Source organism: Xylaria bambusicola, assembly GCF_022495145.1.
Source record: "Xylaria bambusicola strain CBS 139988 unplaced genomic scaffold F5B22scaffold_63, whole genome shotgun sequence".
In the NCBI taxonomy this organism is placed as follows: Eukaryota; Fungi; Ascomycota; class Sordariomycetes; order Xylariales; family Xylariaceae; genus Xylaria; species Xylaria bambusicola.
This window is the reverse complement of record NW_025953616.1, coordinates 179,630-191,399: the sequence shown is the minus strand read 5'-3', so window position 1 is coordinate 191,399 and position 11,770 is coordinate 179,630. Positions and strand designations below refer to the sequence as shown.

The 11,770-nt window shown below is 48.2% G+C and overlaps 2 protein-coding genes across 2 annotated transcripts; one reads left to right on the top strand and one right to left on the bottom strand.

Moving 5' to 3' along the window:
• Positions 1 to 11: 11 nt before the first annotated feature.
• On the bottom strand, positions 12 to 1,580 carry F5B22DRAFT_625577 (methylthioadenosine phosphorylase). The gene is made up of 3 exons (XM_047976181.1): positions 1,361 to 1,580; positions 766 to 1,257; positions 12 to 704 (listed from the first exon to the last, which is right to left on the bottom strand). Exons 1-3 carry the CDS (start codon positions 1,386 to 1,388, stop codon positions 298 to 300), a joined length of 927 nt encoding a protein of 308 aa, XP_047826306.1. The 5' UTR covers positions 1,389 to 1,580; the 3' UTR covers positions 12 to 297.
• A 1,195-nt stretch (positions 1,581 to 2,775) lies between these two features.
• F5B22DRAFT_651114 (uncharacterized protein) lies at positions 2,776 to 5,958 on the top strand (the record flags this gene model as incomplete). Its single annotated transcript, XM_047979412.1, has 5 exons — positions 2,776 to 3,198; positions 3,252 to 3,680; positions 3,727 to 3,868; positions 3,925 to 5,165; positions 5,215 to 5,958. The coding sequence occupies 5 exons, from the start codon at positions 2,776 to 2,778 to the stop codon at positions 5,956 to 5,958; spliced, it is 2,979 nt and encodes a 992-aa protein (XP_047826305.1).
• Positions 5,959 to 11,770: the final 5,812 nt, after the last annotated feature.

Here is an 11,770-nt window from a genome sequence, read left to right as displayed (position 1 = left end):
TTGATGAATAACCATTACTTCTACCCTTACCAAGATTTATTGTGGTGTCTAGAAATCGTTGTAGTAATGGCTTCGCAAACCCCAACGATTTATCGTTTAAATCGCTCAGATCTATAGATACGGAGTATTTGCACACGAACCCTTCCACTTCGATCTGTTCTCCCCAAGATTCCTCTATCACCCTAGTCAATCATATAGCTCACCTGTCCTTTGTTACTTTCAGCAAAAGAAGTTGACTAAGAAGCCATCATCGGTCATGTATTGTCATAACTGGCTCTGATAATCCTGTAGCATTTTCTACTGCTCCAAGAATCCTGGGAACAGATATTGCGCTCTCTTCAGAGCCTCGGGATTGCGGCCAGCAGGCTTGGTGCAGAAAGCGACGGCGCCGACGGATGCACCCTCGAGGTGCTTAGCCGAGACGAGGTCGGCGTTCTCGGGACGTGATAGCTCGTCTAGCACGGCACCAACGAGCCGTCGAGCGTTCTCGGCGTTGCCGCCCATGCGCGCCATCACCATGGCAACGTCGACGTCGCCCTCGCCCTCGCGCCAGCAATCGTAGTCAGTCGCCATGCAGATGACCTGGAAGGCGAGCTCGGCCTCACGCGCGAGCTTGGCTTCGGGGAGCAGGGACATGCTGATTACGGAGCCGCCCCATGAGCGGTACATGTGCGATTCGGCGCGGGTGGAGAATTGAGGGCCCTCTGTGCAGAGTGTTAGTATAGCTCTTAATTCTACTTTTATATAGATATGCGAATAGCTTACCGATGCAGATGGCTGTTCCCTTAGGGTGCAGCACCACCCCGTCGCCTTGCATGCTCTTGGCGCATTTCCTGACAACTTGCGCGATCTTGTCGTCGTAGGGGTCGGCGAAGGGGACGTGGCCGACGAGGCCATCCTCGAAGAACGTGAAGGGCCGGTTCCCCTTGGTGCGGTCGATGACTTGGTCCGGCACCACGAAGTCCATGGGCCGGACCTCCTCCTGCAGGGAGCCGACGGCGGAGAAGCTGACGACGGAACGCACGCCCAGGGACCGCAGGGCGGCGATGTTGGCGCGTGCGGGGATCTCGTGAGGCGCAATCTGGTGGTGTTCGCCGTGACGGGCCAGGAACGCGACTGGGACGCCTCCGTGCTCGAGGATCTCGATGGGGGCGGAGGGATAGCCCCATGGCGTCAGGGGATTCACGCGGCCTATGGGGACGTAGCCATCGATCTTGTAGAGGCCTGTGCCGCCGATGACGGCGATCTTGACCGGTCCTATAGGGTAGGGATGAGTGTTAGCACCAGGCTTGTCGCGATGAAGCCCAATGAGCTTGCTCAAGGAGACGAGCAGAACATCTACCGGTAGGTTGGCACGCACGGTCAAAGGTTTGTGGAAGATCTGACATGGTTGTCGTACGAAGTGGCTCGTCAAATTCGGTTGACTATATAGGCAATGATAGTAGAAGCTGTTGACTTAATCTTTCTATTATATTTGGCAAAGAGCGCTCTATCGAAATCTCACAAGAAAAAAATCAATATCGCCAGCACGTTCATCTGCCCCTCCATTGCGATATCTCTACCCGTACCTAGTAGGTGGTTGTACCTTAAAGCCCCTCCTGTGCCCCTCTATTATGGGTCCATCCATCCAGGAGCGCCAGGAACAAGCACGTGGAGGTACCTACCCAAGTACTTTCAATATCTGTAGGGTTAGTTTTATCTTGACTCCGATCAAGCCAATATCTCTACTTGGGTTCGGTCCAATCTGTGTTTGTAATGCCTACTGAGTTAACCAAGCTGTAGTTGCGTGCTACGATTATTTAACGAGATGCGTTCGCGTTGTTACCATTTATCTGATAACATGTACCCGACGTCATTATCTTATGTAACTTCTGAGGTTCAGCACGCCACACGAGAATTGCACGTTTGTTAAGGCTACCTAGGTAGGCATGTAGGTAGGTATTCAGTTTTACAGATCATGGAGATATATCTGTGAGGTTTTGAGATGTCTATTATGTCCTGGCTTTGTACATATTGGAGTTGGCGCTTTTTGAAGGCCATTACACACACACACTCTCTCTCTCTCTCTCTAAGAGCTCTATTGTCGTCCTTTTCTACAATTTGTCTTGATACCCAATTGCCTTACTGCATCTTGCCTACAGTTTACAAGTTCAGGATCACTCCATGAATACCAAAATAGAAAGATTTTAGCGGGCTGTGTTGATATTGATTAGGTGAGTTTCAACTGATCAGGGACTTGGTTAAGTTTCCGAAGTATACCTAGAGGATGATATGCAATGCATGTCCTCGTCAAGTGACATGAAGATTCCCCCCAGTCGAATCAATGGGCACCCAAATATGTATCATAGAAGCACAGACGGGAGGATTCACTTCTCTGATGAAAATACTACACGGCCCCTTCCGTCAGCGTTTGGAGGCATTCACTCGGTTGATAATCTAGCCATCGGTAGCCGGGCAATACCACCTATAGTCACTCTTATCGCTAAATACTTGCTGAGAACGATATGCCTCTTTCCAGCTCTACTGCGTAGTATCAATATATCAATCATGATACCTTTAATGATGCGGGGTAACAACCTGGTAGGGTGTGATGTGGCTTATCCATCAGGCAGGCTACTCTGCCCGATGGATGATTCAATACAAGTCAGTGTCATGTCTTCATTCATTGTAGCCTCTTTCCCTATATCGATTCATTTGATTGTGGAATGCAATTGCAGCTGCTGGGTTTCGTAATGTTTTCTGTATCCCATCGCCCAACCAATTCATCGCAAATTGATGGAGTCATTCAAGAAGCGGTTCGGGCGACCGTTTCGCCTAGGGCGGAAAGACGAACAACATATCTCTGAGAACGCACCAGGTGGTGGGAAAAACACAGCAAGTTCCTCAGTTCAAAGGTTGTTTCCAGACAACAACATCTACGGTCTCAGGGACGTCCATGTGCCTGAAGATGCGATCGTTGACATCGTGTTTCTTCACGGACTAAATGGTCGTGCTGATAAAACATTCGTTCATGGACGTTCAGGCACATACTGGCCCGCAGATCTCCTCCCAAATGACATTCCTAACGCGCGCATCTTGAGCTTCGGATACGACGCAGACGTTGCTACCTTCTTCGGCCCAGTAGGGCAGAACACCCTACAAGGCCATGCCTCGAACTTAGTCAACGCCTTGGGTAATGACAACTCTGGAACTAACTCTGTAAGTTATCAAAGTGTAAGCTTCCTACCCCTTACTCACAATTCCGAATTCAGATCCCGCGAAAGATTATCTTCGTCGCGCATAGCCTTGGTGGTCTTGTGGTGAAACGCGCCCTCGCCCTGTCCGAAGCATCGGCCGATATACACTTAAGACGTATGGAACGAGACACTATAGGTGTTGTATTTCTAGGGACACCTCATAGAGGCGCAGATGTGGCTTCCTTTACCACAGCCATAATCAACATTGTGAGGAGCGCCGGGATCAGAGCCAACTCCAAGATCCTGGATGTGTTTAAAAGAGAATCACAAGTGCTAGCCTCAGTAGAGGATAGCTTTTCAAATTGGCTAAGGAAAACTAGCGGACGATTTGCATTAAGCTGTTTTTATGAGACGTTGGAGCTTTTAGGTGTTGGAATGGTGGTCAAACCGGATTCAGCAACAATCCCTGGATGGCCAACCCAGTCTATTAATGCAAACCACATGGTAATTCCTCAATAATTATGCTCTCCTTCCTGTCTAACGGCTATAGGACATGGCAAAATTCCGAGATTCAAATGATGATGGATACCATCAAGTTAGGCGGGAGCTCCAAAGGTGGATACAACCCCTCAGCGCAAACGTAGGTGGTGAAGCGCTTGAGTCTTCCACAAGCATGGAAAGGGAGAGAAATGGTGAGACCTAGCTTAGCGAAACTGAAAGTTGTTTTGAGTACTTAGTCAATTGACAGAATGTCTTCGAACCCTCTACTTTAAGGAGTGGAATGCCCGTGAGACGCGCATCGGCGACGTTGACCAAGGAGGAGATTGGCTTTCATCCCATAAAGAGTATCTGAAATGGATTGAAAATCCTAACTCTGATTCACTTTGGATAGAGGGTAAGCCAGGAAGTGGCAAGTCGACGTTAGCAAAACGAATTGTCCAAAAATGGCGCGATGAATACGACATCCCGGGCGACATGAACGCGGACCATTACAAGACCACTATAATAGCAGCCTTCTATTATAATTTTCGGGGTGGATTTACTGAGATGAGCCACGAGCTAATGCTTCGCTCTATCGTCTATCAGATATGGAGCAAAGACAAGAGACTATTCCCTCTTTTGAGAGAGACCTATCGGCGACTGAAATCGAGAGCCGATGATCATTCAATGCCCCACCAATTATGGAAATACGATGACCTAAAGTCTGCTTTGCAGTGTCTACACCAGGTCGACTTCCCATTGCGCATTTTATTGGTCGCTGATGGAATGGACGAGTCGGATAATGCTAGACGGAGCGATCTACTCAATTTCCTGCGAACACTTTCTAGCCAGACGAGTAAGTGCGTTATGAAAGTACTGATCGCGAGCAGGCCAGAGACTGATATTAATTTAAACGTCCATAAATCCCGCCACATCATTCTCCAATATGAAAACAAGGGAGACATCTTGAAGGTGATCTCGAGATGGTTCGAGAGACTCGAAAATCAGAGCAAAGAGGATCCTATTAAAGATGAACCGCCATCTTCTGAAGAAAGCCAATGTCCAGGTGACTTTAGAGGGGCCAGGGACTACATTATCGAAACCGCCGACGGTGTATTTCTCTGGGTCAGTTTAGTCTTGAGAAATCTTGATAACCTGATTCGTAGGGGTGCATACACGCCAGAAGCTCTTGAGAAGCGTGTACGCAAACTCCCCAAGGAGCTCGGTGGGCCAGATGGCTTTTATCACGAAATTGTGCAATCTTTGCTGAGGCATCAAGAGAATGAAAGTCTCGATGAAGATGACAAGGAAGATCAGCGAAGACAGACGAGAACAATACTTTCATGGGTCACTTTCTCTAGGATACCTTTAATTTTGAGATATCTCGAGGATATGTTAGCAACACCTCTCCAAATAGAGAATAGGGACTTGCTGGACTTTGATCTCGAACGACATAGACCACGGGAGCTAGATCGGGGGCTTATATCGTACTGCGGGGGTTTATTAGAAGTGAGAATCCCTATCCCGACGACACAAAAAGCCTTACTAAAGGTGATAGGTTCGCGATAGTATGGGTACTCAAACGGTCCAACTCATACATCAGACAGTTCGAGAATTCCTTGTACACCGAGACCGCTTCGCAAAACCATATGATTTAGACGAAATTCAGGGGGATCGCTTGATCTCTTTGGCGTGTTCCGCCAACATTCGCACCATGTTTGGAGCAACTATCTTGCGGATGGAACCCGATGATGGCTTCTCACAGATCGGCTTGGTAACGGCGTATCTAGACGGGAACACACTACTCATCTACTCGATAGCTTATTTTATGACACATATCATCGCTTTAGGTAATACTGGACACGACATATACATAGTATTCGAGTCCTTCATCAAAGAGGTCGTATTGCACCCAACGTCTTACGCAACGCTTCTTCTTCTTCAATGGCTCTCTCAACATTGGCCCTTGAAACAATTGAGAGATATTAATCAACTTAACGCTGAGAGATGTCTTGGTTCAGCATTGGCCTGTGCTGCTGCTCGTGGGCAAACAACTGCCGTAGCAGTATTGCTCCTTCTAAGAGGAAATGCTAGCGGACAATACGGCAATCCTCTTCAGGCTGCAGCATATCACGGCCATGAAGGGATTGTTGAACTTCTACTGTATTTTGACGTAGACGTTAACGCTGAAGATGGCCAATATGGAACTGCTCTTCAGGCTGCATCACGTCAGGGCCATGAGAATATTGTTCAGATACTACTACAGCATGGGGCAAACCTGGATCTTGGCCGGGTCACATAGACATACGGTACTTATATCTTGGTCAGATCACGATTATACATAGTTATAATTCAACTACACCCTATTATCCTTCAGTCGTCTGGTGGTTATATAGTGGTTCTACCTTGGCTATATTATACTAGCAACAATTCTTGCTGGATTCTTGCTTTTCGTACTAAGCTAACATTGAAGACATTGAAATATGTATGATGTATGTACTCTAGCTACCGAATGTGAGATGTATCAAATTCACGGGCCTCCCGCTGAGATCTGACATCGATATATAATTAGCTGAGCATATATGAACGATGAAACTGCAGTGAACTTCGAGACCCTGAAAGATGTAATATGCATTGAGGCAGCTCCAACTTGACGCATGAAAACTGGCGCAGAAGTTTAAAGCTGGGCCAAGACTATACTACTGAGCTGGAGATGAGTGCCATATCGAGCCACTCATTGTATCTGGTTCGTTTATCTACAGCGCAGCACGAAGCACACGGCAGCAATGAGCGATCAATATAAGAAGACACACCCAGAAGCATCAGCGTCGTAGCCATGCCGTACAATACCTACACGTGATTCTCAAGTATCAGCCTCGAGAAATTCAGATGAACCGCCACCACAGCCACCGATATTTGGAGACGAGGGAGACAACGACGCACCCGAACGCCCGCTCAAGAGTCGGCAGCTGACAGGATGCATGCATGCGCCCCCCGAAAGTACAGAGCGTGGAGACATAAAAATAAGCTCGAGCCCGAGTCCCCCGAGGCTCAGAAGGCGCCTACGTCGCAATACATATAAGGGACGGACGGCATGACGCCGACATATGCACACACACGTATGTGTGTATAAAGCAAACCACCTCGCTTCTCCAACGGCGCATCATGGCTGCTCGGTAAACGAGGAAAATGAGAGACAGGTGACCCTCCCCTCCGGGGAGCACAGAGAGCATTACAAAGCAGAGCACATGAAGCCGAATTGTCTCTGGCTACTAGGATATCCCCAACTGGTCGCGTGGCACAATGACACATGGCGATCCTCTCTATGGTACCAGGCCTGCCAACCTACAGACCCGTCGAAAGCCTAGGTATGTACGTTGCCTACGTGCTGTGAGCTGCTACCTAAGTCGACATTTCGGCCGTACGCAAATGTTGGAGGCACGTGTCGAGTGGTACCTACGTAGACGAGGCAGGCAGTGAAAGGGTCTTTCCGTCAGCGAGAGCGCACACGAGTAGACAGACATCGACAACTTGCATGTAAGATGCTTAAGCCCGTCCGACAAAGAAAAAGAAATGAAAGAGAGAGGCTGCAATGTTGTGTAAACCGGTCTTATGCTGCGCGCTGAGCGCAAGGTTGCTCGAACGCCTGTTGCGGTCAACCAATGGAGACGCAGGGAGCTTGGTTACCCCAATCCTGTAAGTCATGCTCTAGATGTAGGATGAGAGAAGTGCCATACCTATCTGATAGCGCGGACGAGAGAAAAGAAAGAGAAGCAAAGAAAGGAGAAGGGTAAGTAAACAGAGCCCCTCGCCGGAAACTCAGAGTGAAATTGTATTATTGTACATCAATGTCTCAAAGAAATTCTCAATAAGCATAGCAGTGCTGGTCTTCCGTGTCTTAGATATTTGGCCATACCGAGAAACCATGTATGCAATGTAAGCCCGGAATGTCTCGTCTCATCACTGTGCGACTTGCGAGCGTGGAATACAAGGCGTCCAATAGGCAGGCCAGCTATCTACTGTATGTCTAACTAATGTATCCTTACGTCAATGTGTGGAATCTACTGTGGAGAGTTTTTTTTTTTTTTGGTATGTCGGTGGATTTTCGCAAAAGAAGACGCCTTAGCCTTAGTCTCACGAGATCTGCTATGGTGGCTATCCAGAGAAGAAGCAGGTAACAAAACCGTTGCGACGCTACGTATAATACCGGTCTTACTATATTGTGCACAATTCATAGACACACGGCTAGATAGTGTACTGGAAGAAGCAACAATAACGAGACTTGCGTTTATATGTACGCACTACAATGTTCTTATTTCTTCAAGTGAGCCAGGCGGCCGTTTAGGATCAAACATAACCAAGATCCCAAACTATTACATGTAGCTGAGGGGGGGAGACGAACTTGACGTTGAGTGCTAGAAAAAGATACCCTATCCAAGTCCGAGATCTGTTGTTTCGGCACAGCACTGCCCGCCGTGGCACTCCACCGTGAGAAATAAGAGCTGGCAAGGGAGAACGCACACACCACTTGGGTTCACGAACGGGTTCTTTTCATCGGCCCTATGTGACTTAGTCCACGGTAGCTCAACGGCTAAGAGACAAACATTCACGCAATGTGATGTGTATATACGGAAGGATACTGTACGTACGATTGCCTATCTGGGGCGTCCCCGTGGTGTCAAATGGGCCGACTGCACAGACGTCTCAAAGGAATTCAACCACATTGCCGGGCTTGTCGGGCGTGCCGTGCGTCTCGCTACGGCACATGTCGAAAAGCCCATCACTACGTTTTCTCACATCATACCTACTAAGTAAGCCGGCGTACCAGTTCTCTCTCCCTACACAGTACCGGGCTCTGCCATATAAAACTGGTTATATACCTGCCCGCATCACAGTAACATCACGCGCTGCAACATTGTTTCTGGGTAGTTAGCGGAACGTGGAAGGGAGAGAACAAGGAATCTCCCCACAGATGGCCAGATTCTGTCTCCGGAGAATAGTGTAGGTAGTGTAAATATCCCAGTAGCGTTGGATCGGTTTACTAAAAGTGAAGCCGGCTCGGAAGCAGTCGTCAAAGTCTTGGTCGAGCGCCGGGAAAAGCATAGACAAAGACAATACTTACACCTATGGCAACTGTATCTAGATAGATAGATTGTTTAAGTACTTGTCTCTCTCTGTCTTCACCTGACTCGGGGAGACAGTGGGACACACAAACACTACCCAGCACGGGCCAGGTCTCACTCGATCCCAAAGCTGCAGTACTTATGTATGTAGGTACCTACGTACATTTAGGAGAACCCAAAAAAAAAAAGTCTCCGATGCGACCCTCGCCGCACCGAAGAATACGAAACGAAACCAACAGATCCCATGCTGGAACAGGCAAAGGAAGATCTTGTTGATGCGCTGCTTTGCATGAAAGAGCGGCTCACTAGGAGGGGTTGCAGTTGCGTTGCGCCCGCCTTGGGGCAAAGTACCTTGGCTTGGCGTCGTCGTAGCGTAGAGCAAGATGAGGGGTTGCGACGGCCATTGGCTCTACGATTGGATGGCAGCTTGTGCCTATTTTAGGAGGATTCGATGCGAGCTGGGCAAATGATGTTATGATGTTGACATTTTGGCGTAAGGCGTAGAGAGGGGGGGAGGGTTTGGAGTATCAGTTGCCTCTTTGAGAGATCTTTTTGAGGGGAGAAGCATACACTACGGGGAACATAACGACGCGTCTTTCCCCCACTGATAGGTAATACTCGCGTGGCTTGGGCTAGAGGCGAAGTTCCAGATAACTGCGCGCCTGACGGACAGCGATGATCCCCGTCTCTCTTGGTCCCGAATAACCGGCTACCGTAGGAGCATCTGGCGAGTGGTCAATGGATCGGAAAATATAGTTTAGTCTAGTCTTGCTCGGTTCGTGACCACGTTGGGACCCAGCTAAGGAATCCCCATCCTGGAGAAGAGGAAGATATCATATGCGACTATTACTTTATAGTCGGGAGTAGTCGAGGTTCTTCCTGGAAGCTTGTCTGTCTGGGTTGACCACTTCAACGGACGAAACATTGCTAGACGGGGTCTTTATGTTATGCCTACTAATATACACTGCCGCATCGCCCCATTGGGTCAGTCATAACTGAATAAGCAAATGGACAGACCGCGTGTCAAAAGATCCTGTGTAGGTGTGTAGATGCCTGGCAACCGTGACAATAGGGGTCTCAGATCATGATATTTCGGCAAGCTACCTCGACAGTATTTTCTGGTACAGATCTACCTGTACTTAGGCGTACGTGAATCCCATATCCACCGCGCCGCGTCCTAGCGAATGTATATGTATGGCGACATATAGGAACACGAGCCTCGCTGACCACCGAAAGTTGCTCCGTTTGTGGCCCCTTTCAAGCGGGCTATTATTTCATAGGTACGTAGGTAGGGAGCAGGAGGGGGGAGAAAAAAAAAAGGGAAAACGGGCAGCGAGGCTTTCCCGTCTTGTTGTAACAGCTAATACATTGCTTTTGTGGTGAAGAGAGTACGGTTATAGAGAACACCAGGGAAGACCCGTGTGCGGCACATAGGATCCCACGGCAAGCAAGGAAGCGGAAAGTCGAATGTGCGTTTATCTATTACACAGAGACGGCTGGGTACACGAGGCAAAGATCATTTATATAGTACGAGAGGCGGATACGGAAGGGGTTCTTTAGTCGTAACACAAACCGCTCGGCTCCTGAAGGGATTTGATACGTTTGATTTATATTTGAGGTATAAAAAGGCGAGTCGATCATTCATGACCAGTGATAAGGCGCGCCGGCTATTGGATGAAGCGAGCACCGAATAGAAGCACGGCACGGAAAAGGGAGAAGGGAGGCACAAGAGTTGATTGGCAACGGCCGGAACGACACGACACGACAAACAATGGGCACATTGGCACAACGCACAATGTGATATGATTGTGATGCTGTCGACACGCAAAATCTCGCTGGCACTTTTGCGGGTGTAATCTAGGTAACGCATGTAGGTATATGTAAGTCAGCAGTTCTAGTAAGTAGTGTAGTAATGATCAGCTACAGCGGATTCGGTCTGCTAGCCAAAGACGGTATTGTTACCTTGGACCTTGGGTTTCACGCTGTCACCATTGTTTTGTAATCCGACTATTCCTTGTTTCTTGTTGGCTCTATCACGAATTGCGCACTTGAAAAGGAATTGGCTCCGGGTATTAAAGTGGCCCCTTGCTGTTCAGATGAAAATAAGTAAGTCCACCCGGAGTCAAAGCAAAGGTTTATCCGGGTCTCGGATGTTCATTAAGGATCGGAGGATTCAACGTAATCTGGGTAAGTAACCGATCTGTCTACTTACACGTGGTTGATACTCTCTGACAAGGCTGCAAGTGATGATTACCTACCGTAGTAGAAGGTATTTGATAGAATACAGTACAGACAAAATACCTATATGTACATGTATATCCTACTTAGGTAGAGCCAGCCCTAGCTTGGTAGAGGAAATATGCACATGGCGAGTGGTACACATGATATGATATTTTAAGCATGGAGTTACCAAGATCGCTTACCCCCCCACATCCTGCTGGAGCGACTTGTTACTTACATTAACGGAAAAGCACCGATGTACTGTAGCATAAGTAAGGCATACCTATGTATATATGTACCTAGTAACATTATTCACGTAACGTTGACGATACCTATCTGTAATTGTAAACGGGAAAGTAGCGTTGGATTGACTAGCCTGGTGCCCAGGAGATAGTCTTGTCGTGTTCCTTGATACATTACGAAGGACTATTAGTAGATGTGAAAAGGGATATGGCGTTGTAAGTCGCGAGGGAGAGAGAGAGCTGAAGACTGCAGGTTAACTAGCCTCGTAGGGACAGAGCTGGCAACCGCAGTTGCTTAACCCGTTAGGACTGTATAAAATGAACTGATGTTGGACATGGCGGCTTCATAGTGCATTTGAATAAAATGAGCTGCAACTGTTAGCTCAAGGACGGCAGCAAAAGATGCAGGCTTGACTTCTTTGCAATTTACCAGGGAGTCCCAGGAATAGCAAAGGCAGATGACGCTGCAATTGGCATCGTGTGCTGCAGTAGCCTGCAGGTCATTGTCGCCCAGTAACGAGGCTTGGAG